Source organism: Salvelinus sp. IW2-2015, linkage group LG5 (genome assembly GCF_002910315.2).
Source record: "Salvelinus sp. IW2-2015 linkage group LG5, ASM291031v2, whole genome shotgun sequence".
NCBI classification, from domain to species: Eukaryota; Metazoa; Chordata; class Actinopteri; order Salmoniformes; family Salmonidae; genus Salvelinus; species Salvelinus sp. IW2-2015.
In genome coordinates, this window is record NC_036844.1 from 3,021,457 (window position 1) to 3,042,621 (window position 21,165).

A 21,165-nucleotide genomic window follows, 5' to 3' on the forward strand; every position below is an offset into this window, starting at 1 on the left:
CCTAACCCCCCCCCCCCCACTTCTCGCCACCTAAACCCGAAATGAGGGAGTAAAGCTGCTTTCTAACTAAGAAACAAATCAGGTAAAGGAGGCTGGTGAGAGGAGGACATGATCAAACATATGGAAATCACACATTTGACTCCGTTCCATTGGTTCCCTTCCAGCAATTACAATGAGCCCATCCTCCTAAAGCTCCTCCCACCAGCCTCTTCTGAAATCAGGGTAAAAATAAATTGAAAGACAGATGTATACCAGGTCTGGGTTTATTACTAAGAAACAGCAGATATTGAAAGATTTCAATGCAATGTTCCCTGCAGCCACAACTCAGCATTCCAGAGAAAAATTGGGAAAGAATCTATACAATCAAAACCTGGAGAGAAGGTAGACCTGGTCTGGCCTTTATCGTCATGGTAACAGTATTATACATATGTACCTGAAAACTGAGATTAAAACTACAACTTAAAATCTACATCCTTGATTCATATTCTTTCTATAAGTATGTATATAATATACAGTTCTCTACATCATCAACAAACAAAATAATTATCCAGATCAGTATAAGTAGCACAAGTAATGATGACCTTTTTTACAATATACATTCAGTCTTTGATACAATATGAATGGACTTGATACAACAAAATAATATTGTTAAAACAGCTCAACTTTGAATCAAACGGTGAATCACTTAATTAGCATATGTACGTAATTACAGTGCCTTWGGAAAGTATTCAGACCCCTTGACTTTTTCCACGTTGTTACAGCCTTATTCTAAAATGTATTAAATAGTCCCCCCCCCCCCTCAATCTACACACAATACTCCATAATGACAAAGCAAAGACTGAGACATTTTTGCTAATTTATTTCAAATAAAAAAACTTGAATATTTACATAAGTATTCAGACCCTTTACTCAGTACTTTGTTGAAGCACCTTTGACAGTGATTACATCGAGTCTTCTTGGGTATGACACTACAAGCTTGTATTTTGGGAGTTTCTCCCATTCTTCTCTGCAGATCCTCTCAAGTTCTGTCAGGTTGGATGGGGAGCATTGCTGCACAGCTATTTTCAGGTCTCCCCAGAGATGTTTGATGGGGTTCAAGTCCGGGTTCTGGCTGGGTCATTCAAGGACGTTGAGACTTGTCCTGAAGCCACTCCTGCATTGTCTTGGCCGTGTGCTTAGGGCCATTGTCCTGTTGGAAGGTGAACCTTCACCCCCAGTGTGAGGTCCTGAGCACTCTGGAGCAGGTTTTCATCTAGGAGCTCTCTGTACTTTGCTCTGTTCATCTTACATCGCTCCGGACTAGTCTCCCAGTCCCTGCCACTGAGGAGTGTCTGGCCACTCTACCATAAAGGCCTGATTGGTGGAGTGCTGCAAAGATGGTTATCATTCTGGAAGGTTCTCCCATCTCCACAGAGGAAATCTTTAGCGCTGTCAGAGTGACCAGCAGGTTCTTGGTCACCTCCCTGACCATGGCCCTTCTTTCCTGCTCAATTTGGACGGACGGCCAGCTCTAGGAAGAGTCTTGCTGGTTCCAAACTTCTTCCATTTAAGAATGGAGTCCACGGTGTTCTTGGGGACCGTCAATGCTGCAGAAATGTGTTGGTACCCTGCCTCAGAACTGTGCCTCGACACAATCCTGTCTTGAAGCTCTACGGACAATTCCTTCGACCTCATGGCATGGTTTTTGCTCTGACATGCACTGTCAACTCTGGGACCTTATATAGACAGGTGTGAGCCTTTCCAAATCATGTCCAATCAATTGAATTTACCACAGGTGGACTCCAATCAAGTTGTAGAAACAGCTCAAGGATGATGAATGGAAACAGGATGCACCMGAGCTCAATTTCGAGTCTCATAGCAAAGGGTCTGAATAGTTATGTAAATAAGGTACTGTTTTTTGATTTGAATAAATTAGCACAAAAAAAGACCGTCCCGCATAAGGGTGGGGAAGGACTGAGGCAAACAAGATGGCCGACCCCTAACATGGCCGCTGGGTAACACTGTGTCATGTTCATTAGTCACCAAACAGAAYAACACGACTGAAACAGGGTTGGACTACCCGAACTTGTCCAATAAGAAATGCTTGTTTTTAATATTCCATTGCAAAACATTTTGCTATGGTCTGCACTGTGCACTCTGATCCACTCCAAAGACTCCTACCCCCTCTCTCTTTGATATGTGCAGATCGGAATTAATCAGATGCACACGTCATGGTGAAAGGTCCCCTAGGCCTGARATAAAGGCTAGGTGGAGCCAGCACCTTTTCTTTAGATCAACCAACATTAATTCAATAACTAGGGCCTACAAGAAAAGGGTAGAAGGCTATGGGCCAGGGGAAGGCATTAGTGGAAGSCCCAAGGGGTTGATTCTGGACCCGGCCGTTCTCTAGGTTTCCAGTCTCTACAGTGGGTAACAGATGTGTTCCCTGCACACATGGGTAGGTACGCTGCAACATGGGAAATTGAGTTTCCTGAAGGAGTCTGTAAGACTAAATACTGACGGACAAGCGCTAAGAGTTACACACATGGTCAGTCGCACACACGCGGCCAGCCAAACAGCAGACACACACTCCCACACCTGGACACAGAAGTGATGTGGAATGTTAATGGAACTCAACCTACTGGGCTATCAAGGATGAGAAAATCAACAAGGTGCTTTAGATATGACACAAACACACACACTACGGCAACTTCATGAATCTTGTTGGCCACACAAAAGGAATGCATGAAAGCAGATTGGGTCAGGGTAATCTGCCTCTCTCATCCCAGCTCAGACCTAAAGCTAAACGTCTGACTGTGCAAAGGAATGGGCATCGAATCAGCTCTCTTAAAGGGATAGTTCACCGAAAACGWTAAAATACGAAAATGTTCAAATAGATATTTATTAAATGTTGGGCGATCTATCACTTTAACTAAAGAAAAAATACAGGCCTTCATTAGGCATCAATAAGTACTGCATTGAATGGTATAAACAACAAAAACAAGCAATATTTGGCTCTACATACAAATATGTATGCATCTGAAAMGTGGGAGTGTATAAAATAAAAAAAATGGACGTATAATTGAACTACTAAAGCAAATCACCACACTTTTGTGCAAATCAACTGTTTTTTTTTTTTTTTTAACCACCCTCTGTCTAATGCTTGGATGGACGGATTTTTGACAATCCACGCACACACGTACACCCACAGGAGGTTAAGGTGAGTCGCTTTGGCACACTGATAATAAATGAAGGAACAGGCAATGTAACGTTTAGGAAAGGAGGCTGAATTTACAACAGGGAGGAGAGGCACACACACAGGTATGCATACACACGCACAATTGCCATGGCTGATTCAATGCGAAACATATAATGAATGAGAAGTACGGCTGAGGATAGTGCAACAGCGCCACACACGCTCACACTAGCCAGGTTCAATCACTGCATTTCAGAGATAAGTGATTCACTGATAAACACATTAAGTCTACTCCTAAAAACAGCCTCATGTGACTGTCGGTTGGTCGTCTGAGTAACACGTAGTTCTGAGGGAGAAAASTGCATTACCCATGAGCCTCCTCTTCTGTGGAACTCTCCTGGGATTTACTGCCACCTGTAGAACCCAGCCAATGAGAGAGAGGAGGAGGGTGTGAGTGGGGAGATGACATCKCACAATGACATCACAATGCCACACGTTATGACTTCCACAATGGCACCGGTGAAACAAATCACAATCCAGCCCACTATGAAGTCACAATGCATTTAGTCTTTACCTCCTGTGGGTGTACTGTACACACAGCAGATGAAGGAGAAGAGTGGGAAAATAGCGACATACATACCCAGTAGAGAGGGATGAGATAGGGCAGGCAGAAAAGGACAGAAATATGGGACAAGAGAGAATATGAGGAAACAAATGGGCTTTCCAAGCACTCTCATTCACCCYGACCTGATTGTTTTWGTTTTATTTTATTTCACCTTTATTTAACCAGGTAGGCCAGTTGAGAACAAGTTCTCATTTACAACTGCGACCTGGCCAAGATAAAGCAAAGCAGTGCGACAAAAAAAACAACAGAGTTACACGTGGGATAAACAAAAGTACAGTCAATAACACAATAGAAAAATCTATATACAGTGTGTGCAAATGGAGTAAGGAGGTAAGGCAATAAATAGGTCATAGTAGTGAAGTAAATACAATGTAGCAAATTAACACTGGAGTGATAGATGTGCAGATGATGATGTGCAAGTAGAAATACTGGTGTACAAAAGAGCAAAAAAAAGTAAATAAAAACAATATGGGGATGAGGTAGGTAGTTGGATGGGCTATTTACAGATAGGCTATGTACAGCTGCAGCGATCTGTGAGCTGCTCAGATAGCTGATGCTTAAAGTTAGTGAGGGAGATATAAGTCTCCAACTTCAGCAATTTTTGAAATTCGTTCCAGTCATTGGCAGCAGAGAACTGGAAGGAAAGGCGGCCAAAGGAAGAATTGGCTTTGGGGGATGACCAGTGAGATATACCTGCTGGAGCGCGTGCTACGGGTGGGTGTTGCTATGGTGACCAGTGAGCTGAGATAAGGTGGAGCTTTACCTAGCAAAGACTTATAGATGACCTGGAGCCAGTGGGTTTGGCGATGAATATGTAGCGCGGGCCAGCCCTAAGAGAGCGTACAGGTCGCAGTGTGTGGGTGGTATATGGGCTTTGGTGACAAAACGTATGGCACTGGTAGATAGACTGCATCCAGTTTTGCTGAGTAGAGTGTTGGAGCTATTTTGTAAATGACATCACGAAGTTGAAAATCGGGTGGGAAAGTCAGTTTTTACGAGGGTATGTTTGGCAGCGTGAGTGAAGGAGGCTGTGTTGTGAATATAGGAAGCCAATTCTAGATTTAATTTTGGATTGGAGATGCTTAATATGATTGGAAGGAGAGTTTTACAGTCTAGCCAGACACCTAGGTAATTTTATAGTTTCTTGTCCCAAACATCAAACTCAAGTCAGAAACCGTCCAGAGTAGTGATGCTATCGGGGTCGGGGGCGGGGGCAGTGCATTTAGTTTTACTAGCATTTTAAGAGCATTTGGAGGCCACGGAAGGAGTGTTGTATGGCATTGAGGCTCGTTTGAAGGTTTGTTAACACAGGTGTCCAAAGAAGGGCCAGATGTATACAGAATGGTGTCCGTCTGCGGTAGAGGGGATCAAGGAATCACCTCGCAGCAAAAAGCGACATCATTGATATATACCAGAGAAAAGAGCAGGCCTGAGAATTGAACCCTGTGGCACCCCCATAGAGACTGCCAGAGGACCGGACAACAGGCCCTCCGATTTGACACACTGAACTCCATCTGAGAAGTAGTTGGTGAARCAGMCGAGGCAGTCATTTGAGAAACCAAGGCTTGTAATCGCATGACTACATCTCACTATCTGTGTGATACAAATAAAAGGGCACTAAGTACTGAGAGGAAATAGTCTAATTCTAAAGAACCACTTCCATCTGAGAAGGTTCCACTCAGCAAGCGTTATTCTAGTGTCTGAGAAGGATCTYCCAAAGAGACAAACCTTCCTTAAGGCCGTATCCAGACTTGAAATCGGCACGCTTAACTTTCCCATAAACCATTAATTGATGTCAATGGGAGACTTCCGTGAACATTCAAGTGTAGTGTGTGGATCTCAAGTCTGATTAAAGCCCGTAATGACTCAGGTGGTTTGTGACTGACTGCAAAGAAAATGACTAGACTGTTTTATTCTCTCTCTCAATGCCTTGGTAACCTTTCAGTATGTATGCATGTATYTGTGTGTGCGCTATTGATATCATGCTACTGAGAAGACCATAGCTGTGTTCGAATACCTATACCAACATTCTGTATACTACATCCTTAAAGAAGGGCCAGGTGTATACAGATATACTATATATTATTAGTTAATTTTAGTGTACTGTAAATGAACGGTATAATTTCAGTTGAGCATACCCAGCACTTCGCCTGTCTACCGAAAGTTGATGCTGTTGCTATGCAACCTCTGCTAGCTTGTTAGCATAACAAATGAATAMCTAGACATTTTATGARTTCGGGTGTGTTTGTAAATTCAATCTGGAGTGCCAGAGAGCACTCAGTTCGTAAATTCAGAGCATTGTCAGATTGTCAGTTCGAAATTCAGAGCGTTTCGCTCTCGGAGAGTTCAGAGTACGCTCTGGCCGAGGAGTAGGGTTGATCCGAGCGTTCTGACCTTACAACGGCAGTCAAGCACCCAAGCTAACTGGCTAATGTTGGCTAGCTACTTCCAGACAAATGAGAGAACACCTCACTCTGCCCATTTTACTCGCCCTAGCAGAGCTGGTTAGGCTGTTTTCATGTTAACCAGATCATTGGTGACTAACTGCGCTTCTGGCAACAATTTAATTACTCTTTTTTTTGGCAACATTTACTGACACCGCCCAAATTCAACAGGTGTTGGAGCGTTCGTAAATTCACCAATTATTTTGCACTCTGGCACACTCTGAAATCGGAGTCGATAGCCTGAATTAACAATGTCCATTGAGAACACACTAAGCTAAGAATGACGTGAATAATCAAGTCAATAAACATTGGGCAGTTAGTTAGCATATAGTTATACTGCCTGGCAAGTTTGATGTATTAGCCAACTAACGTTAGGTAACTAGCTAACTGTAATGCTACGCGGTTCGTAAGGATAGCAAATTGTCAGCCAACATAACGTGTAACGTAACTTATTTGAAAAGTAATTTCTTTATTACATTATAACATTCGTCATAATTAAAGKAATGAATGTGTAACCACTCTCCGCCATTTTCTTCAAATCTGAAAACGTGAAGCCACGCCCATTTTCTGAAGAATTGAATTATGGGCCKTAAAAGCACAGAAATAGTGTCTACTGCTTGTATCCTTCGTATTTTGGCAAATTTAGTACGACATCCAGGAACTTTTGGCATGCTAACTATATCCATACTATGACCTACAAGCATACTACATACTAAATTTCCGTCTCAAATAGTACGGTTAGTATGAGTATTCGAACACAGCTCATGACTCTTACCTCATGCACACAGAAAACACTAACAGTAGTTGTCAATGTTGTCAAAGAAAGAAAAGTTTACAGGGAACTCTGGAGTGGCCAGAGGAAAGGACAGGGGAGTGGCCAGAGGACAGGACAGTGGAGTGGCCAGAGGAAAGGACAGGGGAGTGGCCAGAGGACAGGACAGTGGAGTGGCCAGAGGAAAGGACAGGGGAGTGGCCAGAAGAGAGGACAGGGGAGTGGCCAGAGGACAGGGGAGAAAAGGAAGAGAAGAAAGAAAGAGAAGTCTTAGTTCACCCAAAGAGAGTACACAGTAAAGGTTATACATGAGAAACGTAACAACAAATATTATCATACTTCAATCTTCAGTTATCTCATCGTTCTAGCCCATGGTGTTAGTATATGGGGGRCTGGGAAGGTGTGTGTGTGTGGTGTACAGTATGTGCCTATGTACAGTTGAAGTCGGAAGTTTACACACACTTAGGCTGGAGTCATTAAAACTCGTTTTTCAACCACTCCACAAATTTCTTGTTAACAAACTATAGTTTTGGCAACTCGGTTAGGACATCTACTTTGTGCATGACACAAGTCATTTTTCCAACAATTGTTTACAGACAGATTATTTAACTTATAATTCACTGTTTCACAATTCCAGTCGGTCAGAAGTTTACAACAACTAAGTTGACTGTGCCTTTAAACAGCTTGGAAAATTCCAGAAAATGATGTCATGGCTTTAGAAGCTTCTGATAGGCTAATGGACATCATTTGAGTCAGTTGGAGGTGTACTTGTGGATGTATTTCAGTGCCTCTTTGCTTGACATCATGGGAAAATCAAAGAAATCAGCCAAGTCCTCAGAAAAAAAATTGTAGACCTCCACAAATTGGTTCATCTTGGGAGCAATTTCCAAATGCCTGAAGGTACCACGTTCATCTGTACAAACAATAGTACGCAAGTATAAACACCATGGACCACGCAGCTGTCATACCGCTCAGGAAGGAGACGCGTTCTGTCTCCTAGTAATGAACGTACTTTTGTGCGAAAAGTGCAAAATCAATCCCAGAACAACAGCAAAGGACTTTGTGAAGATGCTGGAGAAACAGTACAAAAGTATCTATATCCACAGTAAAACGAGTCGTATATCGACATAACCTGAAAGGCCGCTCAGCAAGGTAGAAGCCACTGCTCCAAAACCACCATAAAAAAGCCAGACTAGGGTTTGCAACTGCATATGGGGACAAAGATTGTACTTTTTGGAGAAATGTCCTCTGGTCTGATGAAACAAAAATAGAACTGTTTGGCATAATGACCATCGTTATGTTTGGAGGAAAAGGGGGATGCTTGCAAGCCGAAGAACACCATCCCAACCGTGAAGCACGGGGTGGCAGCATCATGTTGTGGGGGTGCTTTGCTGCAGGAGGGACTGGTGCACTTCACAAAATAGATTGGCATCATGAGGCAGGACAATTATGTGGATATATTGAAGCAACATCTCAAGACATCAGTCAGGAAGTTAAAGCTTGGTCGCAAATGGGTCTTCCAAATGGACAATGCCCCAGCATACTTCCAAAGTTGTGTCAAAATGGCTTAAGGACAACAAAGTCAAGGTATTGGAGTGGCCATCACAAAGCCCTGACCTCAATCCTATAGAAGATTTGTGAGCAGAACTGAAAAAGCGGGTGCGAGCAAGGAGGCCTCAAACCTGACTCAGTTACACCAGCTCTGTCAGGATTAATGGGCCAAAATTCACCCAACTTATTCTGTGAAGCTTTTGGAAGGCTACCTAAAACGTTTGACCCAAGTTAAACATTTAAAGGCAATGCTACCAAATACTAATTGAGTGTATGTAAACTTCTGACCCACTGGGAATGTGATGAAAGAAATAAAAGCTGAAAGAAATAATTCTCTCTACTATTATTCTGACATTTCACATTCTTAAAAATAAAGTGGTGATCCTAAATGATCTAAAACAGGGAATTTGTACTCGGATTAAAATGTCAGGAATTGTGAAAAACTGTATTTGGCTAAGGTGTATGTTAACTTCCGACTTCAAATGTATGTGTATGAGACCTACCTTGCGTGGTGATGTTCCTCTCGTTGAGCAGCTTGGTCTGACTGTTGGGAAGGATCTTGATTTCAGAAGGGTCTGGGCTCTGGCCAACACGTGACGCCATCAGAGCATTCAGGTACTGCATGCGAGTCACCTGGCAGAGGGAGGGCACTGTGAGTCTGACACACACACACACACACACACACACACACACACACACACACACACACACGACACTCACCCTCACACACAGATTCTAACACAGACACACCCTCACCCGTATGAGCTGCAGGTCAGTGAGGGCACGGACGGTGTAGTCAGGACAGTAGCTGGACGAGCTGGTGGCATCTCCCAACTCAAATGGATCCCTGGGAGAATGACGCTGGGTCGACACTGGAGACTGGTGCACTGGACACACATACAAGTGCATCAAACACACGCACACTAACGACGGTGTTGCACTGAAGTTCACAGGAATCTCAAGGGGACACAATACCTGTGTCAGCTCATTTTCTGCTTCCCTGTCAAACTGTGCCACCACATTGAAATACAGCATCAAATGATGACACTAACTTTGCATTATGTAATCAAATAACAAAAACAACAGAATACAACATGTAAATGACACTGGTAGCCTGGAACTCAAGATAAAAGCACTAGCTAGCGAATGTTGTGGTGTGATACATCAGAGGGCTGTGTTCATTAGGCATGAAACGGAAGAAAATGTACATCCCCCCCAAAAAAACCCACTCATTATTGTTTTCCATTGTGAAACGTTTCAGATTTTTTTATTCCGTCGAGACCCCAAATGAAATATGTGACGTTAAAGAATGTGGATTGTCGTTCAAGTGCTGTCTGTAAATCCAAATGTTGTAACCCCCGAGCTAGACTTGCCATCATCTTGCTGCTTCTACTGTCTGGAAATGTGCAATCTAACCCAGGTCCTGACATTTGTACCCCTGCCGAATTAAGCAGTCAGAGTGGCCTGAAGTCTCCGCGTATGAATGTAAGAGGTATTCTGCCGAAGCTTGATTTTGTGAATATATGGATTAAAACTGCCGCCCCTGACGTATTTATGCTTTCTGAAAATATATATTTACAGACATAAACATTGGCATAAATGGTTACAATGTTTGTCATGCAGATCGRAAATCTAAGGGTGGTGGTGTTGCTGTGTARGTAAAAGACAAGTTCTCGGCGGTCGTTCTGACTTCTGTTATTAAAACTAAGCAATTTGAATATTTGTCCAGGAATCTAAACCTTGACTCATCTTTAAATATTGTTGTATCTTGTTGTTATAGACCTCCATCTGCTACTGCTGGCTCTCTGGGTAGTATTTTCGAATTGTTATCACAACATGTCAACTCTGAGTTTGTCTTGATGGGTGATCCGAATCAGGATTGGTTAACCAGCCATGTCTAAGCATTTTTGGGTCTCCTTGATAAGATCTGTTTTTTTTCATTAAAAAGTTAAGCTGTCGGCAACACACACTACGGAATGTGTGGTCGACCAGCTTCATTATTGCAATAATTAAATACGATGTTAAATAAAGATGACTGTTTGAAGAAATGACAAAATCTCTCTCAGTATACATTCATTTTCACTACATTTCTGGCAACGAGGAGAAGATCTGCAACTTCACCTGTTGACCGCTTCTGAAGATCTGTGTAAACTGTGCACAGGGGTTGCGATATTGGGATCTCAGGGAAACCGCACTTATGATAGATCTGAGAGGAAGTGGACGCGGGTGGACGCCAGATACCGAAAAATAGTACTGAGAGAGGTAGGCTTAGACAATCTATCAATAAGTGATGAAAATATTAAATKATTTATTTCCCTGTGCACATGTGAAATCTTTGCAAAGAAACAGTTGGATGAACTTTAAGGCTATATTCTGGTAATTGTGTCGTTATTGTGTGCCAGATGTTAAGACTACACAGCGTTATAAAATTGGGTTATTTGTGGGATTTACTTGTCATTTCAATAGGCATAGGTTCTATCTTACTGACTCAAATCTGGGTTTCTGATTGCAATTCAACTATTGCCATGTTTTTCTTAGATAAAACGAACACTGGCTGCTATAAGACGTAAACTGAACYTTTGAGCAGCTTGTTCAGATCAATTTGAAAGGCTKATTTATTCAACATGAATAGAGGGGCTATTTCGGGGTAGTCATTTTTTTGTGTTGCCTACTGAGAATGGAGTCGTATTTGAATCACTGAATCATGAACTGAATGTCAACAATTGCAAGTGTTTGTTTTATTACCCGTAGCCTAATCAGAAGGGACAGTTACCTAAATCGAATGCATTCTAATAATAGCGGATAGGCAATTGCGATAGAGCAGTGATCYTGATAAAACAAGGCTACAACAGCAATGGATCGAAGTTGTGGGTAGTAAGAGGCTATAGTCTCGTGCCCATCYAAATGTGTCTTTTCCTTAAGAATTGGCTGATGTATTTTATGCATTTGGCGCATTACAGGTTAATCTTAAAAATCATAGACGTTTAATAAGTGTGAAGCAGGGGTTGGTATTACAAATATAGATTAGTATTGTTGGGATAGACCACAACGTAAACACTGCCTTCTAATAAGGAGAGAATAATCGTGTTAAGGTTTATTTTATTTACCTCACAATGGGTGACAGTGACAAAGACATTGATAATGAGGTTTGATGTAAACTTAATGAGTGTTGACAGGATGTGAGTGGTATATGTTAGTGTTTTTTTTGGAGAGCACTAATAATGCCATATTTTTAGTAATTTGAAGAAGCTGAGGTTTCAATACTAGGTTAAATTATTGAGCCGTGCGATTGAAAAATAGATTCGCTGCGGTTGAAAGCGAGCGGTCMGTAAGGGACGCATTGGGACATTTGGAGCAGAAGTATGAGAAATGTTCTTTGACAGTTTCTGATTGTTGTTGCTCTGTTTTATAGTTTGGGTAACAGCAGTGAATTGGAGCAGGAAGGTAATGTCATTTTAAACGATCATTTGTTTCCATTACGTGGAACAGTGCCAAGTATTTCAAGTGAATGTTTTAATATTGAGCTGCTGACAGCACCAACTGTAGGTCCTAGAGGTTTTACATTTTTACTACATTAATTCAACAGGTTAAAATGATAAGATTACCGGAAAGGYSCTCTCTGATTGTTTAACATAGGTGTCTATTCCACTTAATGGAACACTATTATCTGATGTGTTTTGAGTAGGATTTTTTTCTTCCAGGACTGAAGGAAGTCCACTACAGTATGTATGTTACGGGAGCTCCCACATTAAAGTCCTGGCAAATTGTTTGTTTTTACCTTACATTATGAATGTGTGTTAGTGTTTTTAATGCTTTGTCTGATTTATTGTGAGTGGTCTATTTAATTTGGTTTTAGTGGCTTTTTCACAGGTTAGAGCKAAGTTATCTTAAAGGGGCACACAAATAAAAAAATTGAAGTTTCTATTTTCTGAGTTAATTGAACACGTGAATTCTTTGATAAGAAATGTACTGCATAAACTTACTGTAATCTGGGATATGAAATGTGATGTGATATTGTTGTATGGAGGTATTAAACATTTTGTATTGTAGATATGTAGTAGTGTAATAATGTTATATGATGTATTGTTTTATCTTTCGTTTTATATGTAATGTAAGTGCTTTAATATGTTTGGATCCCATGAAGAGTAGCTACTGCCTTGGCAGCAGCTAATGGGGATCCCTAATAAATACAAAATCAAAATGATATGCAATACCTACAATCTCACTCAGATTGTCAACACTAACTAGGTTGAATATAAAGTATCCTCTGAAATCCTCTTTCATTGATTTGATCTTAACCAATACTRCTCATCGTTTTAATGCTTCTGGTATTTTTGCAAATTACATTAGTGATCACTGTGCTATTTATTGCCTGTGTAAAAGATGGTACAATTCCTAAACGAGCTCCACGTGTCGTTACGATAAGAAACTGGAAGCAGTTTGATATTCAAGTTTAAAAAAAAATTTTTTACATGATGTATTTAGCATTGAATGGAATATAATTAATCCCCGATGTCAAATTAACCTTTTCTTACCTCCACAACGCATTCCAGGATGTATGCAATAGGGGTGCCCATTTAAGAAAATTCAGGATTAAGGGCAGAGAGAACCCTTGGTTTACTGATGAARTTACTAAAATCATAAGGGAACTAAATGCTATGTGGGCTAAAGCAAGAGGGTCTGGTTCGGCGGATGATTGGATGGCTTTTAAAACGTCTTTGAGATCTGGGTGTGGCTATGACCCGAAAACTGAAAGCAGACCACTACCTTAAATCTACATCGGATAATTTAAATAATCCCTCAATTTTTTGCAAGTAGTGAAAGGTTTGGAGTGCATAAAAGATACACAGCTTCCCAAACAAATTGTTGGTAGACACATATTGTAACTGAGAGAACCTCTATTCTGAAAGCCTTAAATCAACATTTTCTAGATGCAGGCAGTTCATTTGAAAAAGTTATAGGTCTAAATGAGCCCCCTTTGAATTTACCCGACACCCCTGTGCACTCCTTCGCCAGGTTTTCCTTCTCATCCATCTCTGTTTCAGAAGTACGTAAAGCACTGAAAGAAATTAATAGAAAGATATCGCCTAGCCTTGATGAACTAGACTCCCGCCTCCTACACCTAGCCGCAGACATCATTGCTCCCCCTTTAACACGTATTTTTAACCTCACGCTTGATGTTAAGGAAATCCTGAAGTTACTGAAATCTGCTTTTGTACTGCCTCGCCTGTAAGGTGGAGATCCTTCGCTACTAGACAACTTTCGACCCATATCGAACGTGTCTGTGCTTTCTAAGGTACTGGAGTCCTTAGTTAGTAGGCAGCGGAAGCCTTACCTCCATGAAAACGACATCTTAAATAGAATGCAATCAGATTTTAGGTCTGGCCACAGCACTGTTTCAGCAACATTGAAGGTTTTAGATGACATCCACTGTGCTCTTGACAAGAAYTTACAYTGTGTGTCTGTCTTTATTGATTTGTCAAAGGCATTTGACCATGCTGTGTTGGTGCAAAAGTTAAGATGTTGTGGGATTACTGGTCATGCTCTAGATAGGTAGTTTATAAACCAATCACATCGTACACAATGTGTAATGGTGGATGGTTGTAAATCTGAGTTGTTCCGCAAGGTTCTATTTTGGGCCCACTGTTGTTCATTTTATATGTCAACAACATTGGGGATCTTATTGAAACAGCGGATGTTCATTTTTATGCCGACGATACTCTTCTTTATTCAAGTTGTAGCAGTTCATCTTTAGCTTTTGAAAATGCCCAAAGAGCATTTAACGCCATACAACAGAATCTGTATGATTTGAAGCTGGTTATGAATTTGGGTAAAACAAAATGCATGGTATTTTCAAATGCCAGCCATGCTACTAATCATGTCATTGCTACATTGTATGGACATACTATAGAGCAAGTTAAAGTGTACAAATATTTAGGAGTGTGGGTGGATGAAAGCTGAGCTTCACTGTTCACGTGGAGAACTTGATAAGGAAGCTCAAGCTGAGAATAGGTTTTTATTACTGGCATAAGGATTGTTTTTTCTCTGGAGGCCAGGAAGGTTCATTACCAATCAAAAACGTCTAACACATCATTGTGATCTCTACAGCGCCTTTGGCTGGTCGTCATTGACCTTGCGTAGGCTTAAACACTGGTATACACTGATTTATAAGGCCATATTGGGTAAAATGCCATTTTATCTCTGTTCTTTTTTAGTCAGGTCAGTAAATAAATAACAATTACGGTCCCATTCTGATTTGCTTCTAACAGTACCAAAAATTAGAACAGGTCATGGTAGAAARAGTGTTAGTTACTTAGCACCGTGGTCCTGGAATTCTCTCCTGAACATTTTAAAATGTGATGATCTAGTCACGTTGGTGGAGTTTAAACCCGCTTGGTCGATTTAAATATCATAGAAGAGTGTAATTGTCTTTAGGACAGCTGTTTCTTTACCTAATATGTAATTGTTGTACTGTACGTGTGTCTATAGTTTTGTTCAATGTTGTGTTCGTGTATGCAAGTAGTTTTTCCCCCTGAAACTTTGTTCCCCCTGCTGCTGTTGGACCAGGTCTCGCTTCAAAAAMAGATTTTTATCTCAATGAGAAAAACCTGTACAAATAAAAATTTAATAAAAATAATAATAATGAGCTCGACCCAGGTAATGGTAGTGAGGTATTTGTATGTCCTGCAGTTCTGTGGCTTACCTGAGGTTGGCGCTCTGAGTGCAGACACACCGTAGTATGTGAATGCTCCYTTCTCAAACTTCAAGCCCTCTTTACCGATCTCCACCTCCACACGGCCCTACAGCGAGTCAGTTCAAGTAAAACACATGCATGTGCCAACACACAAAACACATCTGTAGTAACACACGCATACACAGACCTGTAGTAGCAGTATGAAGTAGTCTACGGGGTGGTTGCGTGTGTAAAGGTAGTGGTCTGGGCTCAGGCGGTTGGAGGGGTCAAAGTGGACTTCCTTGTTGACACTGGGGTGACGCAGCAGGTGGAACAACACCTTCTCTGACACACGGGCTGTACTGAAGTGTTCTACCTCTGTTGGGAGACACACACAGTTACAGGAGAGGACACACACACACACAGGAACAGCATCTTCTTAGAACCTTTCCAAGAAACACACATTGTCATTGCTTTGCACAAGCGTGTTGCCAAATACACAGGTCTGTGTTGCTTTCGTTATCCAACACATTTGTGTAGGGCTGGAGCAAAAGCCTGTACACCTCGCAACTATCCAGGAGCAGGTTTGGCGATCCCTGGCCTATGGTTTCATCACTGATCAAAAGTACACTCAATTGTAATTATAAAAGACAGCTATGTAACTAGCTAGTCTATTCTATTGTGTTCTACATTCTGTTCTGTTTAAGTCCGAAACCTTATGGCTTGAGACGGCTCCATGTCAAGCAGCTGGAGAGGACGGAAATGTCAAAACAGAGACCCACATCCAAAGTCTACAGTCCTACAACACACACAGATTAACAATGCCTGTTGAATATCCATTCCTGCATATTTTCCACTGTGAGTATTCAGCTTGTGCTTCCATTGACTTCTATTTCAGTGACATAATCATTACTAGTGGTGTTAAAGGGCGCAACTTTGGTTTTAGAAGTGGAGGACATTATTTAACAATTTTTTTTATCCGTCGGATCAACACTCCAAACAGCCTACCCGACCGTTTGGAGGTTCCGCATGGTCCAAAAGCACACCGTTGCCTTTTTGTATCACATTCCAATGATAAAACCGAGTACGGACTAAACCCGTCCCCAGTGAAAGTTGCGCCACTGGGCGTTAAACTGTCACTGTCCTGGTAAACCACTGACTGAGTGGGAAGGTTAGGGTCATAAGAGGCTGGATACATGAGAAGTGTGGGTGTCTCTGTGCTTTTCATTTACTCATTTTAAAGGAGTCTTTCTAACGCATGGTCACACATGTACTCCCACCCTCACCTCTGGACAGGAAGCGGTGTGTGGCCAGCAGTAGCTGGGGCGAGGTGCGGATCTTGGGTTCGCCCTCGGGAAGTTTGAACAGAGAGAATTCTTCGTGGACGCTGCGGGGCTCCAGGGACATCTCCAGAGGGGCCAGAGGACGCTTCACCTTCATGTCGACTACAGAGAGACAGGGTGGAGGGAGAGGGGTTAGGGGACAGGAGGGAGAGGGGTTAGGGGACAGGAGGAAGGGAGAGGGGTTAGAACAGGAGGACAGAGAGGGCAGGAGAGATATAAATTGTAGGAAGACAGAAGAAAATTCTAGCAATCATACTAAATACAAAATGCTGTCCTCTTACCCAGTAACCCATTACACAAACGCTCTCTGTATCTCATTCATTCCCATACACACACTCTTACATTCTCTTAATTCTCACACACAAAATCTATTTGTCTTACTGTATCCGTCAGACTCATCTAGGATCTCTGATTTGATGATCTCCTCGATGACGTCCTCCAAGGTGACCAATCCCAGAACCTCATAAAAGGGGTCTCCCTCCCCCTCGTTGTTCACCTTTTGAACGATGGCCAGGGCTGAGTTTCCTGGAGAGAGGGGTAAAAGGTCAGGAGAGCTGGGCCCATCAAAAGTGAATTCATAAGCGGATCACAACTTTGGCTGTCCACAAGGCAGGCCTACGTAGGTGACATTAAAGAAATGACTTGACTTTATTGGCCATCTTTSTAAAACTATCACCACACGTGCGAGTGCARGCAAGCATGCACAGTCTCACCTTTCTTGAACTCCTCCYGCATGGCGTCCAGTTTGGTGTCGTTGAAGACAAAGTGCAGAGGGTGGTTGTAGAACTTGGTGATAGTTGTCATGGGAGTACAGTCATCAGGGTCGACCAGAGCCAGGTCCTTCACGTACAGTATCTCCACGATGTTGGACCTGGGTAAATGACATTCGATACCTGTTAATGTGTGTATGCATGCGTGTGTGCGTCAGGGGAGAATGACTGCTCCCCCCCCCGCCCCCCATTGAAAACACGGAAGTTCAAGGCCGCCCGCGTTTAAGCAGTAAACGGGATTCCCCATTAGAGTGAATGGAAAAATGGCGATCTTCGTGGTCAATCTGTGGAAATACATATTTTTTACCAATGGCACCAATTATTGCCCATGATAGACCAGATGTAAGACCTTGAACCGATTATTTTTAAATTGCACACAGAAGGTATAAACTGTGCATATTATGTCTCCATGAGACTCCATCTTAACCGACTTCATTTGGCTTCAATGCGCTCTTGAGTCTTCACATAAGAATGAATGGTGTCACGTGATCGATAGCTTTGTCCATTCATAGAACCAGTCATTGGGGTGTGGCCCTTAAAGTGTGTGTCAGATCTCCCCACCTCTCCTCTTCGTAGATTGGGACACGCGTGTATCCACTCTGCATGATCTCTGACATGGTGGAGAAGTCCAGCACAGCGGTGGAAGACAGCATGAAACAGTCCTTGAGCGGAGTCAGGATGTCCTCCACTGTCTTACTGCGCAGTGCACCACGGCTAAACTCCTCCTTCACAAATTCACTGCAATGGAATCACAACAACGATGACAATGGATGGATTACATGTATATCATATATAGCGCCTTCAAAAGAACTTCACAAACGCTCAAAAACCCTAGGCAGAGGAAGGATAACTACAGTGCTAGAGAGCTAGGAGAGTAAAAGCTTTTGTTACAGCCCAGCACTCACCAACCTGATCAGGTTAATGCTAGGCTGGAACAAAAGCCTGCGCCCGTTGGCCACCCCATTCAGAGAGCAGTGTGTGCCACCCATGAACGCAACACACATACACGGTCATCTGTATGTGTGTGTGTGTGTGTCAGGTACCTGTAGGGGTCGTTGACATTGGTCCGTATCATCTCCATGGCCCTCTCCCTCACGCCGCAGGTGCTGATGTCACGTCTCAGCGCCAGATCCAGCACCAGGCCCAGTGGGCACGACAGTGGGCACGTCAGCACCATACACACCTGGTAGTTAGAGAAAGGAGGAGCCTGTTCAATTATATTGTATTAAGGGAAAGTATGATAAAGGGTCCTAGAAGACAYCCGTCCCACCGGAAGATAAAGGAAACGTAGGTTGTGTTCATTAGGGCKGTGGTTCTCACACCTCTCCTCAGGGATCCCCGGACCTTTCGCAATTTTGTTGTAGCCCTGAAGTAGCTCACCTCGGTCACCTAGTCAAGAGACGCGTTCCCCTGCTCAGACATTGCACGCATGAACCAACGGTTGAGTGCCACGTCACTGACTGTGCCGTCGGGCACTAGATCGCTATAACACATGATGTGGTTAGCTGATGCGTAAAATACCTATCCAGGAGTTGTGAGATCCGGCACGCGTCAGCCACGTCTGAGCGGAGGAACACGACCAAAGGCTCGGTTGAGTTGACAAGTTGAATCGGGCGTGCTAAGTCTGGAACTGATAAAACACATGTAACGGGTAGGGGTCCCCAAGYAAAGGTAGGAGAACCACTGCATTGGGGCATGCAACAGAAAAGGTCTTCAAATGGAAAACAAAAAGGTCGTCCCTCCCCGTCCGTTTCCTTCTGGTTGGTGCCTAATGAACACAACCCTGGCTTTTTAAAAACGTCTCCATACAGACCTGTGCCAGCCAGGTGAGGCCTGGGGCCAGCTGGAAGCCGTAGCCAGAACACACTATATGTGGAACCAGCTCTGACACCAGGAAGATGAGGAACCCGCTGGTGAAGACGGCGGGTGCTATGGAACCCAGGGCCCGGTAGAGCAYCACACCTAGAACCGAATGGCCCAGAGCGCACAGGAAAAGCAGGGAACACACCTAGAACCGAGAGTGGAGAGATGTGGAGTTAGATAGTGTGGAGCCAGAAAGATGTCATACAATCTGAATATTCTTGAGGGTAGTGCAGGGGTCTCCAGTCCTGGAGAGCTACTGGGTGGGTGTGCAGGCTTTTGTTCCAATCTAGACACGAGCTGATTGTCTGAAACAGGCTCGTTAGTGCTGGGATGGKACAAAAGCCTGCATGCATACCCAGAACCCTGGCTCTACAGGACTGGTGAAAGTTGGAGACCCCCCAAAATCCTGGTGTTTAATTGTGTGTGTGTGTGTGTGTGTGTGTGTGTGTACACTAGGGACCCACCAGGAAGTTGCCCCTTCTCCGGATGGGCTCGAGGCGCTTGGCGGCCCGTTTGTCTTCCTCAGAGCCGCAGCTGTGCAGGACATAGAGCTCCAGAGGGTCCAGCCACAGCAGGCTGAGGTTCACGGTCCTCAACACCCCACACACCAGGATCAGCAGCACAATCAGCACCGCCACACCCCACGGAGGGATGTAGTCCGCTGGGAGACCATTTTCGTTGTTGATCCGCAGCCTGTCCGGTCCCACTGACACCCAACTCCCGCTCTTCAGCACACACAGGTGGTAGGTCGGGTTGGCATCATCCCCTGCAGCGAGAGACATAATGCTCTTGTCCCGCACCTTTACCTCTATCAGCCCGCTGTACTCCTCGTCTGCCGTGACCTCCCCGGTGACCTGGAAGGCGGAGGTGTCACGGCGGGTCTCCTGCCCACACGGGTCGGCTGCATCCCCCACCGCCCCGGCCTCCCCCAGTCTAGCCCCAGCGAACGCCACCCACGGCCAGGTACCATTCAGATCCGAGCCGAACAGCCGGAGCTTGAAACTGGCCCCTTGCGGCGCAGAGATTATCCTCTCCTTCATATACACCCGGCCTTCTGGGTCCTCCAGTCGCAACCCCAGAACGCGCGGGGCTTCCTGGCTGCAGGCGCCGTCCCCGATCCTCCCGCAGAGCAACAATATCATCAACAAGAACCGTAGGTCTGCCAAGCTGGCCACCATATTGGAATTGGGCAGCTTGGCTCTGCGCGAATCATGTGACTGCCTGCCTCTCGCAGCTGCCCGCCCGCGGAGGCTCTACGAGCCACACAGCGCTCAGAGAAAAACTGGCTCCCTATTGACGCCATTTTGGGGAGAAAGTGCATTGGTTTAGTGTCATCCGCTGCTCTCGTTCAGAGCCACAATGGACGCACTTTCCTCGTAAACTAAACCCACCTTCTCAGAAATGAACCAATGAGAGTCCATGGCTGATGACATCCAATGGGTGCAGGGAAAATGAGTATCGCGCCACGCCCATCTTTGTTTGAGAGTCTTGAAAACAAGACAAATTTAAAGGGGCTTCGTCAATATTCCRTGACGCATAATAGAGATTACTTAGGCAGCCTGATGACTATGTAACTAACCATTTGCCGGGCGATTTTTTGTTTTCCTTCGTTTGATTGATATTGTTATCAGCTTTGTTTTGCGCAATGAAAACACAGATCTAGGATCAGTTTACCCTCCCTCCCTAAATCCTAACCTCAACTATTCTGGGGAGGGCGCACAAAATGTACGCAGACCAGCACCTAATWGGGACAAAGTCATCATACTCTGTGCACAGACAGCTCCCTCTGATACAAAGCCATGTACTTTGGGATACATTCACAAGAGAATCCTAAACAGTCTGGGTCAGTTAAAACATGGTTACTGATTAAGGATTCCTGTGAAGCATCTGTCACKGACCCAAATGAAAACACAGCATGGATATGCAGTGGAAGACTTCTACTGCACACG

At 43.7% G+C, this 21,165-nt stretch overlaps 1 protein-coding gene across 2 annotated transcripts; it reads right to left on the reverse strand.

Annotated features, from left to right (window-relative positions):
* Nucleotides 1-247: 247 nt before the first annotated feature.
* LOC111963801 (metal transporter CNNM3) lies at nucleotides 248-20,479 on the reverse strand. Of its 2 annotated transcripts, XM_070443530.1 has the most exons (13): nucleotides 19,681-20,479; nucleotides 19,167-19,361; nucleotides 18,397-18,536; nucleotides 17,915-18,091; nucleotides 17,297-17,454; nucleotides 16,965-17,108; nucleotides 16,527-16,685; nucleotides 15,449-15,618; nucleotides 15,271-15,367; nucleotides 9,324-9,454; nucleotides 9,071-9,200; nucleotides 7,020-7,088; nucleotides 248-3,589 (listed from the first exon to the last, which is right to left on the reverse strand). In XM_070443530.1, the coding sequence occupies exons 1-12, from the start codon at nucleotides 20,392-20,394 to the stop codon at nucleotides 7,039-7,041; spliced, it is 2,265 nt and encodes a 754-aa protein (XP_070299631.1). In that variant the 5' UTR covers nucleotides 20,395-20,479; the 3' UTR covers nucleotides 248-3,589; nucleotides 7,020-7,038. The 2 variants fall into 2 exon arrangements, with proteins under 2 accessions (XP_070299631.1, XP_023843098.1); XM_023987330.2 differs by lacking the exon at nucleotides 7,020-7,088 and having other exon boundaries at nucleotides 19,681-20,474.
* Between the last annotated feature and the right edge of the window lie 686 nt (nucleotides 20,480-21,165).